General features: G+C 42.3%; 1 protein-coding gene across 4 annotated transcripts in view; it reads left to right on the forward strand.

Annotated features, from left to right (window-relative positions):
* LOC142194903 (mitogen-activated protein kinase 14) overlaps positions 1 to 21,120 on the forward strand; it is a 142,474-nt gene that overhangs the window by 40,733 nt on the left and 80,621 nt on the right. For 2 of the 4 annotated variants that reach the window (XM_075264338.1, XM_075264339.1), the window contains exons 3-6: positions 2,463 to 2,521; positions 6,414 to 6,525; positions 13,409 to 13,438; positions 18,645 to 18,692. In XM_075264338.1, the coding sequence (XP_075120439.1) occupies positions 2,463 to 2,521; positions 6,414 to 6,525; positions 13,409 to 13,438; positions 18,645 to 18,692 (249 nt within the window). The remainder of the gene's footprint in view (positions 1 to 2,462; positions 2,522 to 6,413; positions 6,526 to 13,408; positions 13,439 to 18,644; positions 18,693 to 21,120) is intronic. The other 2 variants (XM_075264340.1, XM_075264341.1) reach the window with 1 other exon arrangement.

Genomic DNA, 21,120 nt, shown 5'->3' on the forward strand with positions numbered 1-21,120 from the left:
TTTTTAAAACTTTACACCCTAACACAGAACATTTCTATTGATGAGTCCCTTGTCAAATTCAAAGGGAGACTGCACCTTGAAGGGGTATTCCCACGTCGCATACTCGCCAGTCTTCGATGCTGTAAATTCTTATTTCTTCCGGCTTTGTTGCGTCATTGGTGGGCGGGGTTATATATGCAAAGCCAGCGGCGAGAAGACGCCGCTTCTGTGCCGCTGGCCCTGCGTGTGCGCTCCTGATGCAGCTAGCCATCAGACGTACAGCCTTCACAATGCAATTTAGACCTGGCATCCGCTGTAATAGAGAGGCAGATGCCGGGGAGTGTAGACGCCGGCACAGGTGCTTGCAACATCGCTTCGCTACGCTTCTGCCCTGCATGAAGCCAGCAGCGGCAGGAGCGTAGCGATGTTGCAGGCACCTGTGCCGGCGTCTACACTCCCCGGCATCCGCCTCTCTATTACAGCGGATGCCGGGTCTGTATTGGCCTGGATACATTCCTTGAGGGGTCTAGTTTTCAAAATGAGGTCATTTTGGGGATTTCCACTGTTCTGGCACTTCAGGGGCACCACAAATGTGACATGGTGTCTGAAACAGATTCCAGCAAAATCTGCCCTCCAAAATCCCAATAATGCTCTTTCTGTTCTGGACCCTACAGTGTGCCCATACATCATTTAACATGTAGAATGCGTTTTCTCCTTTAACTCATTGTTAGGGTGCATTCACACTGAGTAAACGCTAGCTTATTCTGAACGTAAAACACGTTCAGAATAAGCGGCGTCTAAAGCAGCTCCATTCATTTCTATGGGAGCGGGGATACGAGCGCTCCCCATAGAAATGAATGGGCTGCTTCTTTCACTCCGTGCAGTCCCATTGAAGTGAATGGGGAGTGCCAGCGTGTACGCTCCGGCATGAGCAGAGCTTGCCGTATACGCCGGCACTCCCCATTCACTTCAATGGGACTGCACGGAGTGAAAGAAGCAGCCCATTCATTTCTATGGGGAGCGCTCGTATCCCCGCTCCCATAGAGATGAATGGAGCTGCTTTAGACGCCGCTTATTCTGAACGTGTTTTACGTTCAGAATAAGCTAGCGTTTACTCAGTGTGAATGCACCCTTAATGTGTAAATTCTAGGGCTAAATGAATATATTGGAGAAAAAAAAATTAAAATTGTATCCAGCTGTGCCCTAATATCAATTCATACCCACATATGACATTACGTACGTTATCCTGTGTACACCAGTGTCATGCACGTGGGCATAAACTGCAGCTTGGGCGCACAGCAGGGCGCAGAAGGGAAACAGCGCTTTGTGACTTTTGGAGTGCAGATTCAGTTGTTTGGTATCTGGATGCCATGTCATGTTTGTAGAGCCTGTAAGGTACTAGAAAAGTGGATTCCCCAAAGGAATGACGTCATTTTGAAAACTGCACCCCTCAAAGAATTTATCAGGGGGTGTAGTGAGTATTCATATCCCAGATGTGACTGCACAGTGGATGGTGAAGAGGGAATATGTAAACTGTGCGGAGGACATTTGGAAGTCCAAATTCCTTACTATGGTGCAGTAGCTCCTATGATTGGGGAGTCACTCGGGGGTCACTTCTGGTATCTTTTCCCTTGTAAGCTCTAAATATGCGGTGTCCCCTGATATACGCTCACAGAGCTTATACATTCCCTTCCTGCTGCAGCCAGTTGTGTTCTAAAAGATTTGGCTATTTTGGGGGTTTTTGTCTTCACCAGAGAAATAAAGAAAATTTAGCTTGCACATAGCTTGTGATGTGGCTGTACAAGAGCTTGTTGTTTGCGGGATGAGATACATTTTGTAATGACACCATTAATATTGTTGCAGTTTTATTGTACAGGTTGTTACGGACGCAACAATTCCAAATTTTTTTTATTTTTTTTTTGTTTTTTTTTATTAGAATTCATTTTCTATTGCTATTGAAATGGTGGACATTAGATACATGCCCATTCTCCACTGCATGAGATCCAAATGAGCAGGTAGTGCTGACTTTTCTATGGTTGTGGTTAAAATGAACCATCAAAAAATCAATCATGTGAATAACCCCCATTCATATACAGTAGATTTAAAAAAAAAAACAGCTGTCACATGGCCAATTTTCACGTGAATGTAGGGATAGTTGGCACCTTTGCTAGGGCCCGTGCACACGGAGTAAACGCGCGCTCATTTTTGCATAATACGCGTGTAAAGAATACACATGTAGAAATCAGACTCCCATTAACTTCAATTACGTTTTTTACATGTTAAAAAAAAAAAAAAGACAAAAAACAAAAGTGCGTGTAATTTTTTTGCACGTGTATTCTATACGTGTATTATGCAAAAATGAGCGCGCGTTTACTCCGTGTGCACGAGCCCTTACTGTGTAACTCTATTTCTACAGATATTGTAGAAAGCTGGTCCATCTTGTAAATGTCAATAAATTTTGCATGTTCTTTTCCTTCTAATAGGTTATTGGGCTCCTAGATGTTTTTACCCCATCAAAGTCATTTGAGGAATTCAATGATGTGTGAGTACATGGCTGCTGTATATGTCTGAGTAATGTATCCATATTTTTAAAACTTTTTTTTTTTTTTCTCTATAATGTAACTCTCTAGTAAGCTAAGGGTAAGTTCACACTGGGTTTTTTGGTCAGGATTGTGAGGCCGTATCTGCCTCACAATCCTGACCAAAAAGACGGCTCCCATTGAAATCAATGGGCGCTGGTCAGTTCTTTTTTCCGGGATCCGTTTGTTCCAGCTCCCGGAAAAAAGAACGGACATGCTCATTCTTCACGAATCCGTCTGAAGACACACCCTCCTCTGGACTAGGCCCATTCATTGGGCCTAATCCGGAGTGGAGTGCGTGACTGGATGCACTGCAACGGTATCCAGTCGTAGTTACCCGTATTTTGGTCCAGATCCTAAGGCGGCCTCTACCTCTGGTTCTGGACCAAAAAAACCCTATGTGAATTCTGCCCAAGGGTGCTTTCACATCACGTTTTTCACATTCGTTCACGTTAGTTAGGATCCATAATTTTAATCAAAAAACTGACACAAACCAATGTCTATTCATGCATCAAAAAACCCAAAAAACTGATCCGTTAACAGATGTGCATCCGCTTGCATCAGTTTCTTTCTTTTTTTTTTTTTTATTTTATTTTTTAACCTCTGCCACTCCCACTTGTGCGTCACCTAATACCATCAAGGGTAGCACATGTGGGGATGGGGCACAACAATCAATCGCCAATAGTTACCCCCACACGTGTGCTACCACTGATGGTATTAGGTGAAGCACATGTGGGGTAGTAGAGCTGTCCCCCAAATAGTACAATTCGCAGCACAATATATTTTTTTATTTGTGGAAGCACTCCCCACATGTGCTTCCCCGAATACTATCAGGGGTAGTGTGTGTGTGTGTGGAAGGTGGGGTGAAGGGGTGAGAATGCAGACATGAGGCTGCACCGAATACCATCAGGGGCAGCACATGGGGGAGGGAGCAGTCATTAGGGGTAGCACACGTTAATGGGTGCAGTCAATCCCTAATGACTTCACCTCCTCCATTTGTGCTTTAACTTGCAGAACAGCCGCTCTGCTACCCCCTACTTGTTTCACCTAATACCATCAGGGGTAGAATATGTGGAAGGGGCCAGCCATCAGGGATTGATTGCCTCTCCAACATGTGCTACCCTTAAAGGCTGCTACCCCTTGCCATTTGTAACCCCCCCCCCCCCATTAGAGAAAGGGTGGCTGGCGCCCCTCCCCCACTTCTCACTACTTGTGTCCGGGCTCCCAAATATTTACAGCTCTATACCCATGCTATATATTTCTCCAGCGCTACAAGTGCCACCCTTCCTCTACCTTTCACTGCTCGCTTGTCCCAGCTCCTGGATGAGGTGGGGGAGGGGCGGCACTCGTAGCACGGGAGAAATGGATAGCATGGGAATGGTGCTGTAGACATTCGGGAGCTGGAATACAAGGTGAGAGGTGAGGAAGGGTCAGCAGCCATTTCTCTAATGGGGGGGAGAGAGACCAGGAAGAGGGAGAAGCGGGGTTCAGACTTACCTTACGGAGAGTTGTTTTGGCGGCTTCTTCCTACCAGACCCTGCTGCGCTTGTTTCAGCATGCACATAAGGGTCGGGTTGCGGCTATTGGGGGAGGGCTCCCTCTTCAGGGGATGAATGGACACGCCATAAGCCGCTGTAGATCGCTGGCAACCATTTACATAGGGAACCAAAGGAAATTAACCACAACAGATCCACGACGGTTCGTTTTCAAAGGACAGAAAATCGCGTTATAACACGCTTCTGTGTCCGTTTGAAATAACGGACAGGGGCATGCAGAGACCATAACAGAGTTTTGTGGGTTTTTTTTTTTTTTTTGAGTCAATAGCTATAAAAACAGGTCAGACAGGCTGACCTGCATATAACGTAATGTGAAATAATCCTAAACTGTATTAGGTTGTAAAATTTTGTAAGAGGTGTCTTTCCATGTTAGGGTTCATTCACACTTGTGCTTAGTGTCCAGTGTGTGCATTCCGCCGGATTTCCGTCCTAAGCCGTGGTGAAACTGGATAGGGGACGGAAACTCGGCGGTCCGCTTGAAAACCCATTCACTTGAATGGATTTATGAAGATGACCGCTGGTGTCCGTCTGCAGCCTGTCTGTGGGGAATCAGGTGTTTTTTTTTTTTGTTTTTTTTTTTGTTTTTTTTTTGTTTTGTTTTTTAGGCCAGACACAAAGTTCTGCATGTCCGGCTAAAAAACTGATACCTCACGGACAGAGGCTGCAGGCGGACATCGGCAGTAACCTTTACAAACCCATTCAAGTGAATGGGTTTTAAGCTGACCTCCAGGTTTCCGTCCCCTGTCCAGTTTCGCTGGGGCTGAGGACGGAAATCCGGCGGAATGCACACACCGGACACAGAGTGTAAGTATGAACGAACCCTTAGGCCCCTTTTGCATCATATTTTTCATGTCTGTTTTTAACGGATCTGTTATTTTAATCAAAAAAACTGATGCAAACTGATGTCAATTCATGCATCCAAAAAAAAATCCGTTATCAGATGGGCATCTGTTTGCATCAGTATTTTTGCTTAACCTCCTCTTCCCCCCCTTTTTAGGTTTACCTCTGACACACACACACACACACACACACACACACACACACACACACACACACACACACACACACACACACACACGTGTGCTACCCCTGATGGTTACAGAACAATTATTTTTATTGAAGCACCCACCCAGATGTGCGGATACACCTAATAGGGGAAGCACATGGGTGGGGGGGGACAGCAGTTAGCGTAGCAGAGTAGCACACATTGGGGGGCTATGAATCTCTAAGGGCTGCCCTTGTGGGGGTAGCAGAGTAGCTGTCCCCATGCACTGCAAGCTACAGCACAAAAAGGGGGGGGGGGGGAAATGCTGTGACTTGTAGTGCTTGGTAGCTTCTCTGCTACCCCACACATGTGCTTCACCTAAATATCATTAGAGGTAGCACATGTGGTAGGGGGCAGCAGTTAGGGATTGATTGCCTGCCCAACTTGTGCTACCTCTAAAGGCTGCTACCCGTGGTCCCAGCCTTTAGAGTGATTCTGCCATTGGTAACCCCCATTAGAGAAATGACTTCTGCTGCTGCCACCCTTCCCACACCTCTCGTGTGTCCTGAATCCCGAATGTCTCCAGAGCCATCCCAGTCCTATGTCCTATTGCCTCTCCTCCAACTTTCACCACTCGCTTGTCCCTGCTCCTGAAGGAGGTGGTGGGGGAGGGGTGTCACTCGTGGAGGGGGAGAAGTTAGGATTGGGATGGCGCTGGAGACATTCTGGAGCCGGGATTCACGAATGGTAAGAGGTGGGGGAGGGGGCGACAGCCATTTCTCTAAGGCTAAGTTCACACAGTTTTTTTGGATCGGAACCTGAGGCGGCCTACCATCCCCTGCCTATGGCACCCCATGCTTCGGCAGTTGATTGGTATAACTCTACCCATCCTCCTGGAGCAGCCAAAGTATTGTGCTTAGGCCTGAAGCTCCCTCACCAGTGCGCCATCTGCCTCATTTTAATCTAACTTCAAAGTTGTTTTTCTCCAAATCTATAAAATTGACATATACAACAAAGGTATATTGTTTATCACTATAGTGGTAGTAGTTTAATATGCTTGGGGAAGGTGGTAGACCTTTTTTAAATGGACTCCAGTTCTGTTGTCTTTTCTCCTGTCTGTTTGTACTTCGTAGTGCTGCAATACAAACATTGGGCATGTAATGTTAGTCAACTATTGGTTGTCCTAGATCAGTTCTTTATTGGGAAGCAGCTGACTATTTATTTTTTAAAATGCATTCATATTAGGTGCTTTGCTTTGTTTAACTGTATAAAACATTTTCACCATGTGTTTCCCCCCTATTTATTAATATTTAGGTATCTTGTGACACATCTAATGGGAGCTGACCTTAATAATATAGTCAAATGTCAAAAACTGACAGACGATCATGTTCAGTTCTTGATCTACCAGATCCTGAGAGGACTTAAGGTACTATTTACTTTTATGGAATGTACTTGTAAGCAAATCTTATTTAGTCAATTTGTTTTGAAGGGGTTTCACAACTTTGTAACTCTTTTGTACTGTATATTATTACAGATTGTCACATGTATATTTTTATAAATGGACAGTTCTAATGCTAGGAGGCATTCACTCTCCTGTTGTTAGTGTCTTTCAGCATGTCTAAAAATATTTTCTGATCCATAAAAAAAATCTGTTTAAAATCCTATTGATTTCAGTGAGATTTGTTCGTTGTTCATTTTTGCCGAATCTGTCACAGGTCTGTTATTTTGGTGGAGATAAAGGCACAGGGAACAGAGGTTTTGGCTCGTTGAAAATAATGGATTTATAACGAATGTTTAAGTGTGTTTACCCATGAACACAACCATATTCATTTGAAAATATAAATTAAAAATGCATTAAAAACATTTTTGCAAATATAAATAAACAATTTTGCAGTGTTTTTTAAATATTTTCTCAACCTTTTTTCTCAAAGTTTTTATTTTATAAACAAACACAACAAACCATACAAATGGAAAATGGCCACCATTTTCAGATTTTCCGGCGATGTTCCGTTTCGCTCCACAAATGTTCACTACACCCCTTGATAAATTCTTTGAGGGCTGCAGTTTTCAAAAGTGGGTAATTTAGAGGATTCCACTTTACTGGTACAGAGGGTCTGAAAACATGACATGGCGTCCAGATGTCAAACACCTAAACCTGCACTCCAAAAGCCATATATTGCTCCTTCAAATCTGTGCCCTGCTGTATGCCCAAACTGAAGTTTGTGTCCACATGTATGACACTGTTGTGCCCAGAATAATGTACTTAATGTCATATGTGGGTATTAACTGCTATTTAGGCACACAGTCGGGCACAGAAGGGAAATCGCGCTGTTTTTTTGGATGCCATGATGCTTTTGCAGAGCTCCAGAAATGCAGATACAGTGGAATCTTCTGACACATGACCCCATTTTGGAAACTACCTTCCCCACACCCTAGATAAATTCCTTCAGGGGTGTAGTGTTGGGGGAAAGCCCTGGGTAGATGCAGCCGGTGTCCAAATTTAGGAAAGATGGATGGTGAGTTTGTAGAACACACAGAAACAGGCATACTCAGATGCTGTATATCAAAGTGTTCTAATCTTTATTACAAGATATTGGCTTATAAAGAGAACAAATGGCTTTATGCCAATTTGAGCATAACAAAATACATCACATTAGAAATATGAATTATCATTGGTCAGAGTATAATGGGCATTTATAAAGGATAAATACGTGCATACATGAGTTAACACATGAATATCTGTGTGGTCTGCCATCTTAGCCTCTAATCATGTTAGTTCAGTCTGCCAAGATGGATGCTGTGGCCTTGAATACTTCGTAAAACAAGAAAAACTAATATCTCTTTTTACACAGATATTTTTCTCACAGTAGCTCCATAGAAGTAGTGGTGCGGACCCAACCAATCAGAAACATGGATACAAATATTGTATCAAAACCGGTTTATTTAAAAAAAACAAAAAACAGCAAAATAAATAAACTTTTATGCACAGGATAAGCAAAATAATATACAGCCTTAACTTTAGGCAAAAAGGCAAAACAAAAGCTGCTCATCTGAGCGCTAACTAAACAGAAAATACTAACTGTACGTGTGGCTTACTACCAGCCAAACGAATCAACCAAAACCACACTGTACCGCACACAAAGCTCTGAGTGTCAAGGCAGACCCAGCCTCTTCCTCTCCTCCCAGGATCTGCCCTGAAGTGCATGCTCTGTAGCCTTTTATTGTCCCAGTAACGAGCCCATGACCCACATCTGGGCTACAGCTTATTAAAGATCCACCCTGGACCACACATATGTCAGGAATCTAGGATAAATCTATACCGTCCCTCCAGCACTCTGCCGGTCACCTTCTCACAAGGGGTACTGTGAGCATTTTTTAACGTTAAGTGTTGCACAACTTATGGAAATATATACATGAAAAAATAATTTTCACTTTTCGTTATCAGCTGCACATCCATTTCTGGAAATTAATGCAATGCTCAAGGGTTAAAGATCCTCGCCACGCCACTTTTTTGGGGCACATTTCTGCAGTCAACACTGTACTGGTAATTTGGTGACGATGCAAAAGTGGCATAACGTCCAAAAACGAAACTGTGCTCCAAAAAGAAAAATAATGCTCATTTTCTTGTGCCAAAACAGCAGTTTATACCCCCATATGGCATTGGTACAACAGTGTCATACATGTGGTCATTAACTGTATTTTGAGTTATGTGGTTTTGTAGTGCAGATATAGATTGTTGTTTTTTGGATTCCATGTCATGTTTGCAGAGACCCAAATATTGCCCTACAAAATGGAGTCACTTCTTGGGGAATTTCAATTTACATCCTGCAGGGCTTTGCAAAAATAACATGGCATCCAGAAAGTTCCTCTAAATCTATGCTTCAAAAGCTAAAAAGCACAGTGCTTTTACCCTTTTGAGCCCAGCTGTGTGTCTAAGCAGCCGTTTATGGCCACATATACAACCTTTCCCCCCCCCCCACGATAACCCACTTAAAGGGATTCTATCATTAAAGTCCTGTATTTTAATACTAACACATAGGAATAGCCTTAAGAAAGGCTATTCTTCTACCTTTAGAAGTCTTCTCTGTGCCGCTGTTTGGTAGGTATTCCTGGTTTTCTTTGGTATGCAAATGAATATTCTCGTAGCACTAGGGGTGTCCCCTGTGCTGCTTGAAAACTCTCCAGCGCCACCTCATCATCTTCTGGCACGCCTCTTGTCAGCGCCTCTATATCTCAGGCATGCGGAGTCGGCTCTGCCCAAAAACCGATGGCCGACGCCAGAAGAAGAGGCGTGCCAGAAGATGATGAGGCGGCGGCGCTGGAGAGTTTTCAAGCAGCACATGGGACGCCCCCAGTACTGTTTGAGTGCAGGGGAGCACTCCCAGTGCTGTAAGAACTCATTTGCATCCCAAAGAAAACCGGGAATATCTACCGAATGACAGCGCAGAGAAGACTTCTAAAGGTAGGAGGCTATTCATTCGTGGTTAATAATAAAATATGGGATTCTAGTGAATCCCTTTAAAAGTTTTAGGAGTGCGGTTCTCTGATGCTGGGCACTGAACATGACATATTTTATTTAAAAATTTCAGGGGGGTTCCACTGTTAATGCACTTCAGTGTCACTGCAAATACAAAATATGCCCTCCAAAATCCCATTAACGTTACTTCTGTTCTGGACCCTAAATTGTACCCATACATTAGTTTACATCCACATGTGGGATATTTTTATGTCTGGGAGAAATTATATAGCAGGTTTTGGAATGCATTTTCTCTTTTAATCCTTTCCAGACACCTGCCGTGATATTAGTCTTTAAAGATAATATTCTACAGTGGAGAACTGTGCTAATACTCTCATTAAGGGTTAGTTCAGACGTGGGGCGCCCGCGCGGGTTTTGACACAGAGAGAGATACGGCGAGCCGCGTCTCACTCTGGTCAAAACCCGCCTGCCACGACCATCGCAGTCGCAGCTTTCTCCTCCCATGTCGGCTCAAATGAATGAGCTGACGTAGGAGGGTGCTGTACCAAGAAAGGACATTAGAGATGAGCGAACACTGTTCGGATCAGCCGATCCGAACAGCACGCACCCATAGAAATGAATGGAAGCACCTGTGACGCCGGCCGCCGGCAAAGTCAGCGTCACAGGTGCTTACATTCATTTCTATGGGTACGTGCTGTTCGGATCGGCTGATCCGAACAGTGTTCGCTCATCTCTAAAGGACATGTCGCTTCTTTTCTCCGCTAGCAGCAGCCCGCCGCTAGTGGAAAAAAGAAGCCTGGCGGTCTGCATAGACCACCATTGTAAAGGGACGGATTTTGAAGCGAAATCCGCTGTCAAAATCCGCCCCTTTGTTCACATGTGAAAGAGCCCTTAGAGTTCCTTATGAAGGTTCCCGGGCTTAGGGGGCAACACGGGAGCTCAGTGGTTAGCACTGCAGCACTGGAGTCCTGGGTTCAAATCCTGCCAGAGACAACATCTGCAAGGAGTTTGTATGTTTTCCCCGTGTTTGCGTGGATTTCCTCCCATACTCCAGACATACTGATAGTAAAAAATTGTGCATTGTGAGCCCTATATGGAGCTCACAATCTACCAAAAAAAAAAAAAAGTTCCCAGGCTGCTTGTCATTAAACTAACTAAACTAGTAACTAAAAAGTACACCTGGCCTAGCAAAAAAAAAAAAAAAAAAAGTTGCCCTATGCATCCCCATACATGGAAATATTTAAAGGTGTGTTTTGTTTTTTTTTTGTCTGTTTTTTTTAAACAAAGATTTAGATTTTTAAGGGGTTAAAATGTAAATAAAACCATGTAAATTTGCTGTCCCCAGAGTGAACGTCGTAAAAATGAAGCCTGTTATAAAGTGTCAAATGCACTTTTTCTTCAACCCCACACCATTCTGAAGTTTTTTTGGTTTTTTTTTTCTCCAGCTTCCAGTATTAACCAATACAACACAAGAGGAAGTCAAGTGATCTTCCATAAATAAAGTATACCATGTACAAGGCATAATGACCTATGCATAGTAGATGGTGGGTGGCCGGTCTTGGCGTTCCCTTTATGGGTCTCCCTTGGTAATTTCTGGTTATGGGTGAGTAACTCTGGATCTATACCTTTATGGTATATATTTTACTAGTACAACGTGTGTAGTTTGGTCTCTTTGGGACATGAACCCATTCTTTGCAGTTTGGTTTCTTTCAGTACGTGATATATATGCTGTATTTCCAATGCAGCTCGATTAGATTAAAAACATGGTCCCCTCCTTTATTTGCAACATGTAGAAGTGGAAGGTGCATGTTAGCAGCACCCTCTCCTGATTTGTAAATTACCCTGACACGCTATCTACTATGCATAGGTCATTATATCTTGTACATGGTATACTTTATTTATGGAAGATCACTTGACTTCCTCTTGCGTTGTATTGGTATAGGTCTATACTGCCACATGGTGGCGCAAATAGATATTACACCCTAATATCATTGTGACTTGGGAGCTATGTTTTGATCTACTTTACTGCCTACTGATTTTGGCTTTGTATTAAATATAGTTAAATTGTGTAGTTACACCGATTCTGGCCTATTTGGGTAGTTGTTCGCCCTGTATATGTATTTGTTTGTCAATCTGCTTTTAAAATTAATGCAGTAAAAATTTGTTTATATTTTTGTACATGTTGAGTGATATGTTTATCTCAAAAACTGTTTGCATTTTTAAAACGGATACGAAAAAAAACTGAAGAGAGGAGTCCTGCAAGCAGGACTTTTCTTTTCACATTTTCTGCCCTTTTCGGGTGGAAACCAAGCAGACCTCATTATAGTTCTTGGCATACGAGAGTTCCTGCAGGTAACTGGTGTAAGTTCTATTCTATTTTTCCCTGTACACAAGTGTTAACCTAGTATCAGAATCACTTTGATTCCTTAACTCCTTTCCAGCCAACGGCATTTTTTGATTTTCATTTTTGACTCCTCTCCTTCCAAACTCCATAACTTTTTTTTATTTCTCCGCTCTGAGCCATATGAGGTCTTAAAGTTTTGCTGGACAAATTTTTCTTCATGACCATTATTTATTCTGTACAATGTACTGGGAAGCTGGAAAAAGATTCAGAATAGGGTGGATTTGAAGAAAAAGTGCATTTGTGCAATTTTTTTTTTTCCCTTTTTCTTTTGTTCCTATGGGCATCGTTTTTACGGCGTTCACTGTGCAGCCAAAATGACATGTCACCTGTTTTCTATGTTTTGGTATGATTCTGGAGATACCAAATTTGTGGTTTTATTTACATTTTAACCCCCTCAACAAAAATCCAAAACGGTTGCATTTTTTTTTTTTCTTCTAAAAGTCTCCATATTCTGACACCCATAACTTTTTTTTTTTTTTTTTTTTGCGGGGCCGGGTGTAGTTTTTAGTTCTACCATTTTGGAGAATTGATATTGCCTTGATCGTTTTTTATTAAAATTTATATCCGAGGCAAAACAGTGAAAAAATGGTAGTTTGGCACTTTTGATTTTTTTTCCCGCTACGGCATTCACCGTACATGAAAAATATTTTTATAAATTTGTAGAGCGGGCATTTTCGGACACAGGTTTACCTAACATGTATGTGTTTCACAGTATTTAACTACTTTTATATTTTCTAGCAAAAAAATCGTCATTTCTTTTGCAGGCTGCATAGAGCAGCTTGCAAAAGAAAATTACTGCACACAGGCGGGGAGCTTTTAAAAGGCTCCCGGCTGTCATGCCAACGTGACGTCGGCCCTGGAGTATGCTCCAGGCGCCGGTGATCACTGGCAAAATGGGCCACCTGGAAAATGGCGCCTCGGTCCGCTTTGAACAAGGCGCCGGAGTGGTTAATGCCCCCAATTGATCTGGGCACCAACCGATGGCGTTTAGCACTGATGTCTACTGTGTAAAACAGTAGGCACCCGGCAGCCAGCCCTGGAGTCAGGCGGCCGCCATACTATTACGGCGGATGTTGGGTAGGGGTTAAAGTATCTCAAAGTTAATACTAGAGATGAGCGAATATGCTCGATCGATTACCTCGGCCGCATAGCTACTGGTGCAAAAATTCTTCCGGGGCTCCGAATTTTTACTGCCATTCCCACCTTCCCTGCCGCCGGGAGCTATGCGGCCGAGGTATTCGATCAAGCATATTCGCTCATCTCTAGTTATTACCACATAAAGTGACATGTGAGATTTCAAAAATTAAGGTACTTTTGTGCTGTGTCGCTAGGAGGTTAAAAAATAAATACATTTTCTGTACACCCTTATGAAGGTATTTTTCAATCATAATTTAACAATTCTAATTATTATTATTATTTTTTTTTTAGTATATCCACTCTGCAGATATAATCCACAGAGTAAGTAATGTCAATGTTTTGTGTTTTATAATGCAATCTGATAATAAATTTCTGCTGAGAATGTGAAAGATGCATTTATAGATGTATTCTTGATAGATGCAGTCTGTGAGCAGGAAATTTAGTATCAAACTTGTGAAGGTAACTTGCTTCTACACCTTCCAAAGATTCCATTCTTACTCTCCTTTTGCAGCTCTACTTTTATCAAAACCAGTGCTTTATTTTTTATGCATATCATCTGAAAAGGGCTTTAAGGTCATTTCTTCTCCTGCCATAGCTTCACTATCTGTTCTAGATAACTAACTTTTAAAAGACAAAGTTGTATATGCATGGTTAGAGCGATTGGACAGCTCATAAGATAACACAATAAAATGCATATTAATAAATGTACCTATACTTTATTAAAGGAAAGATCTCTACAAATCATGCATAACTTATTGGTGGCATATACAGCTCCCTTAATAAAAGTATGGGTAGGGTGAGGGTCCTAACTCAATTATGGTTGATAAGGAGAGTACTCCCTTAACAAAGTATAGGTAGGGTATGGGGAACATCACTTGGGGCAATATTACTTTTAATACTTACCCCCTGGCCCCCCCAAAAATTCCTCTTTTTCATCAATGAGGTCTTTTTGTGTTCCATACCCAGAATTCTTAGCAGGACATTCATGGTCTAATAAGTCTCTGTACCATTCTCACCCTAATGAGACATTAGCTCTTCTGACAAACTTTTTTTTTTTTTTTTTTTTTAAAGGGTTTGTTTTAGTCATGGGTCTTTGTTTAGAGATGAGCAAGTAGTATTCGCGGAGGCCCAAAGCCAATGCCCGCAATTAGAATGCATTTTAATTACGGGCATTAAAACTTAACCCCCCTTCCCCCCAAAGTGTAGAATACACCCCCATACCTTTAAAGTTGCAGGCCGGCTCCTGTGCAGCGAGGTCGCAGGAGCCGACCTGTTCTGGTGATAGCCGGGAGCCAACTGAAGGCTCCAAGGCCTGTCACTGCTATATTACTATTGTGGTTTGTTTATGACCAGCCGTAATAGTAATGTAGAGAATTTCCCATAGACGGCAATACACTTCTATTGCCGTCTATGGGACTTGCAATCAAATGATTGCAGGTTCAAGCCCACTAGGGGGAAGGGGCAATAAAATAGTGAAGAAAAAAAAAAAAAAAAAGCTTTAAAAAAAAATAAAATAAAACTTCTGAATCTCCTCCCTTCCCTAGAATACATATAAAAGTAGAAAATTATTTTGAAACACATTAGGAATCCCTGTGTCCAAAAATGCCCGCTCTGCTGATATTTTTCAAACCGCCGTGTTTTTTTTTTTTTTTCACCATTTAGCCTGTGATTTTAAATAAAAGGTGATCTAAGCAATAGACACTCCCCAAAATGGTATAACTAAAAGTACATCTGGCCCCGCAAAAAAAACGCTCTATGGAACTCCGTACAGCTGCAGGGTCACCTGTCAATGTGGCCTTGCAGCTGTTGCAAAACTACAACTCCCATATATTAAATATTTCACCATTTTTTTTGCTTCAAAATTTTTTCCCCCCCTATTTTCCTCCTCTAAAACCTAGGTGCGTCTTATAGTCTGAAAAATATGGTACCTACATTGACACATTTATCCTTGTCTTGGATGTAAATGGGGATTAATTACGAACTATAGGATATAGATATCCCTCATACAGATTTGTATACTTCTCCATTACACCTAGACTAGAATTTGGACTCATCTATGCACGTTTCAGGTCTATATTTTTAAAAAGAAATCTAATAAGTTATTTTTTAATTGCTCACTCAGTGATACACAACACAAAGTAGCAGATAATTGTGAAGTGGAAGGAAAATGATACATGGCTTTTAAAATGTTAAAACAAAAAAATCCTGAAAAGTGTGATATGCAAAAGAATTCAGCCCCCCCCCCATATCAATACTTTGTAGAGCCACATTTTTTCTGCAGCTGTAGCTGCAAGTCTTTGGGGTATGTCTCTACAAGCTTTGTGCATCTGGAAACTGAGTATTTGCCCATTCTTCTTTGCAGAATAACTCAAGCTCAGTCAAATTAGATGAACTCCAAAGACATACTGATTTGGAATGTAGATTGTATGCCTTACTTGGGACAGTGTTGACAATATCCCTGTAAAGCGCTGCAAATATGATGGCACTATATAAGTATTCAAAAAAATATTATGTAAAAAACAAAATGGCAAAACAGCACAACTATAAGCCCCACTGTAATCCACCAGTGATTAACTGTACCACCTCTGTAAGTTTGAGAAAGTAAATTCTAATATATTGCCACTAAATGGAGCCTACTACGGCCAAAATAGCTTCTAATTAAAGTTCTGTGTCATCAGTAAAGCCAACACTAAGAAAGAATATTGATAGTTCATTATGTTCATGCCTTCAGTGTTTATGCTGATAGCACAAAGCTATACATCTCCGTTTATTAATTTGAGCCGGCTAATCCAGTGGCGTAACTAGGAATGGCGGGGCCCCAAGGTCAACATTTGACATTGGTGAACATTTACCCAGCCCCCTCAGCCCCAAACCGACCCTCCCCCCTCCCTGCACAAACTGTATTCCTGCACACAATATTATGCCCCATAGTGGCCCCTACACACAGTATTATGCCCCATAGTGGCCCCTACACACAGTTTTATGCCCCATAGTGGCCCCTACACACAGTTTTATGCCCCATAGTTGCCCCTACACACAGTATTATGCCTCGTAGTGGCCCCTGCACACAGAAATTATGCCTCGTAGTGGCCCCTGCACACAGAAATTATACCACATTGTGGGGCCACATGGTGGCACTGCAGCCTTGCAGTGCTGGAGTCCTTGGTTCGAATCCCACCAAGGGCAAAAAACCATCTGCAAGGAGTTTGTATGTTCTCCCTGTGTTTGCGTGGATTTCCATCCCATACTCCAAAGACATACTGATAGGAAAAAAATGTACATTGTGAGCCCTACATTAATCTACATTTAAAAAAAAAAAATAAAAAAAAAATAAATTATACCACATTGTGGACTACCCATGAACAATTATTATATTCTGAGGTCTTTTCCGACACCAGAGTATAATGATCTGAGACCAAGGGGAGGATCCAAACATAAAAAACAATGTTACTTACCTCTCCTTAGCTCCGGCGCACTCCCTGCTGATTTCGGTCATCTTCTATGTTGGACTAGACCTCATCTGACCCAGGCTGGCGTCGCAACACATAATGAGTCTGGCCTGGGCCACGTGACGTCAGCAAACAGACCTGAAGCCTGCTGGAGCACAGCAGAGGTAAGTAACACTGTTTGTTTTTTTTATGTTGTCTCGCCTCTCCTGACCCTCCAAATGTGATAGCAGTGTTTGTGGGGACCCGCTGCCTAACTTACTGATCCCTGCTCACAGCTACCTCCACTGCCTCCACAGAAGGGAGAGCACAGGCGACCATGAGCAGGAACGATGATTGGTAAGTAAATAGGGCCCGTTACCTGTTGGGGTTGCTCAAGCAGGAAACAACCTATTTAAAAAAAAAACAAAAAAAAAAACACACACACCAGGGGCCTTGTGGCAGCCGCTACCCTGGTAGTTACGCCCCTAGGCTGATCTTATAAAATGTGTTTTTGTATTAGTAATTCTCAGTAAGAGAGCTAGTGTAATTTATCTGCTTCCTTAATGCTAACAAATGGAAAGCATTTAAATATTTTCTATATGTAACCTGACAGCTCTGTCATTTGTGTTTTATAGATTTCTGTAAGGGGGTGTTCACACTACCGTCGGTGTCCGACAGCTAGTGTCTGCTGCTAATGTCCGTTCAAAATCTTGCGTGGACATTAGCAGCGGACACTAGCTGTGTCCGTGACATTTTGCATTGATTTAAATGGAGATCGGGTGCATTCTTTTACAGTCGGTGCCTGTCCTTAACTGTCCGTTCCCAAAGATGTCTGACTTTTCAAGCGGACAGCAAAACTCGACATGTAGGTTTTTGCTGTCCGCTTGAAAAGTCAGACATCTTTGGGAACGGACAGTTAAAGAGGACCTTTCACCACTTTGCAACCTGTGCAGCTTTCTGCCCCATGTTATAGATGCAGCTGCATAGACTGTAGTGCACTTTGAATTACCTCCCTAGCCCCCCTCGTTTTGGAGCTGTGAGCCCCGTAAATTTTGGCGCCCTGTATGGTAATTAAGGCTTTAGTGTCAGAAGGGCGTTTCTGACGATAAAAAGAAAAGCTACGTCAGTCTGACACTGTCCAATTAGAAGTCTAGCCCCTATACAACGAGCATTAACCCCTATAGCCCCCTAGGCAATGAGCATTAACCCATATAGCCTCCTAGCAATGAGCATTAACCCCTATAGTCCCCTAGGCAATGAGCATTAACCCCTATAGTCCCCTAGGCAATGAGCATTAACCCCTATAGCCCCCTAGCAATGAGCATTAACCCCTATAGTCCCCTAGGCAATGAGCATTAACCCCTATAGCCCCCTAGGGGTTAATGCTCATTGCCTAGGGGCTATAGGGGTTAATGCTCATTGCGTAGGGGGCTATAGGGGTTAATGCTCGTTGTATAGGGGCTAGACCTAGGACCACAGGGTGTACAGGGCAGTTATGCTCATTGCTTAGGGGTTTCTTCACTTACCTGTGAAGATGTCACTGAAGTTCTCCTTCATCCACTTCAGTGCTCAGCCTGGATCGCTTCTCCGGGTCTTCTGTGCAGCCCTGTGAAGAGACGTTTGCCTGATCTCACAAGAACTCACGAGATTAGGCAGGAGAAGCAGCTCCGACACTGTCCACTGCTAATTGGACAGTGTTAGACTGACGTAGCTTTTCTTTTTATCGTCAGAAACGCCCTTCTGACACTAAAGCCTTAATTACCATACAGGGCGCCAAAATTTACGGGGCTCACAGCTCCAAAACGAGGGGGGCTAGGGAGGTAATTCAAAGTGCACTACAGTCTATGCAGCTGCATCTATAACATGGGGCAGAAAGCTGCACAGGTTGCAAAGTGGTGAAAGGTCCTCTTTAAGGACAGGCACAGACTGTAAAAGAACGCACCCAATGTCACAGACACAGCTATTGGCCGTTGCTAAGGTCCGCACAAGATTTTGAACGGACATTAGCAGCGGACACTAGCTGTCGAACACAGATAGTAGTGTGAACGCTCCCTTAGATCTTCTTTATTTATCTTATGCATTTCTTCTCTTGTCTGCAGGACTTGAAACCTAGTAACCTTGCTGTAAATGAAGATTGTGAGCTGAAAGTGAGTGACTTAGACCAATTTAAAAAAATAAATAAAATATATAAAAAATTCTTGAACTGACTATAACCTTTTGTAACTAGGGAAAGCTTAAATAGAAAACCGCTATTTTTAAATAACAAGTCATAAATATATTGTAGAACAGCATGTGTAACATAAAAATAACTGGGGAGTGTATATAGCGGGACACAGAAGACTAAGTGAAAAAACATTCTCGTAATGATTAAGTTCCGTACACTTGCAGTTTTATAATTACTGTAAGAGGCTAAAAGACCTTGTTGGCAATTAAGATTCACGGCCTGATTAAGAGTTTCTAGGGCCCTGTAGTGAAAGGGCATATGGAGGCACATGACAGAATCTATGTAGATAAGCTAGGGCAATCCATAGTCCTTGTGGGTTATCTGGTTATCAGCGTGTGTAGCCTCAATCCCTTCATATAACATTGACATGAATCTGGTCCATAGCAGGCAGTATTGAGATGCGCAATGTGAATGCGTATTGTCATGGTAATGAACGGGAACATCAATGGGAACGTGCTTATTGACACCAGTATGAGGAAGATGGATTTTTATGACATCTTTAATCACTCCCTGAAAGATCTTTTTGACACTTGTGAGTAATACGCATGAAGCTGCACATATAAAGAAACAAAAAAACTTGATAGTCTTCAGTAGTTGATACCTTTTTAATGGCTAACTCATAATGATGACAAATTACTGAAGTTTCGGACCTCTAGGGTCCTTTATCAAAGTAAATTTAAAACCTATCTGAAGGATGTGTGTGTGTATATATATATATATATATATATATATATATATATATATATATATATATATATACATATACAGAGGAGGCACTAAGGGTGTTAGAATTCCAGGAGGAAGGGGGGGGGGGGGGGAATTGGTAGTAATTGGTAGAGACAATGTAAACACTTTACAGGTCCTTATCAGTTCACACGTTTCGGTAAAGAGACAGGAAGCCCTGTGACACATTCATTCCACACTCCAGCGTCTGAAGCAGGGCCATGAATTTGCATTCATGAATGCGTCGTTCTCTCTTTGATCTGAAATTCCCTCTCAAAACTAAAATTTTCATGTGATTGGTGATATTGTGGTCCCCACTGCAGAAATTCTTAGATACGGGAAGGTCAATTCTTCGTTCTTTAATTGTATGGCGATGTGAATTCATCCGCATACTAAGTTGCTGTCCGGTCTCTCCAACATACAGGTTATTAGTGGAGCATTTGGTGCACATTATTAAATACACTACATTGGATGTGCTGCAGGAGTACCTATCTGGGATTTTATATTCCTTGTTCGAGTTCGGTATCTTTATCCTGTCAGTCGTTAGTGTGTGCGGGCAGGTTTTGCAATGTTGCTGACCGCATGGGAATGTTCGTGTGTTAGTTGGGGGTGATAGTGAGCTACTGACAACCATATTCCTGAGGTTTGGTGGCTGTCTGTAGCACAGGAGAGGGGGATTTGGAAATATGGATGTTAGACGGTGGTCTTTTTGCAGTAGTGGATGTAATTTGCGTGTGATACCTCTCAGCGTCTCCAGGTGGGGGTTATATGTGACCACCAGGGGCAGCCGATTGTTTTCCTTTTTGGTATTGTATCTTAATAACTCCGATCTTGGTATTCTGGTGGCCCTGGTGATTTGGTTATCAATCGTTCTTGGATGGTAACCCTGCCTCAAGAATGTGTTTCTGAGGCCTCCAAGGTGTTCGTCTCTATCTGCAGGGTTAGAACATATGCGATAGTATCTGATGGCCTGGCTGTACACAATAGAGTTCTTTATGTGTTTCGGATGAAAGCTATCCCATCCTAGGTAGGTTGGTCGGTCAATCGGCTTCCGATACAGTGATGTCTCAAATAATGCTCCACTAATAACCTGTATGTTGGAGAGACCGGACAGCAACTTAGAATGCGGATAAATTCACATCGCCATTCAATTAAAGAACGAAGAATTGACCTTCCCGTATCTAAGCATTTCTGCAGTGGGGACCACAATATCACCAATCACATGAAAATTTTAGTTTTTAGAGGGAATTTCAGATCAAAGAGAGAACGACGCATTCATGAATGCAAATTCATGGCCCTTCTTCAAATGCTGGAGTGTGGATTGAATGTGTCACAGGGCTTCCTGTCTCTTTACCGAAACGTGTGAACTGATAAGGAACTGGAAGTGGTTACATTGTCTCTACCAATTACTAACAATTCCCCCCCCCACCTTCCTCCTGGAATTCTAACACCCTTAGTGCCTTCTCTGTGTGTATGTGTGTGTGTGTGTGTGTGTGTGTGTGTGTATATATATATATATATATATATATATATATATATATATATATATATATATATATATATATATATATTATGCATCCTTCAATTATGTTTTAAATTTACTTTGATAAAGGACCCTAGAGGTCCGA

The sequence above is a fragment of the Leptodactylus fuscus genome, chromosome 2, assembly GCF_031893055.1.
Source record: "Leptodactylus fuscus isolate aLepFus1 chromosome 2, aLepFus1.hap2, whole genome shotgun sequence".
NCBI classification, from domain to species: domain Eukaryota; kingdom Metazoa; phylum Chordata; class Amphibia; order Anura; family Leptodactylidae; genus Leptodactylus; species Leptodactylus fuscus.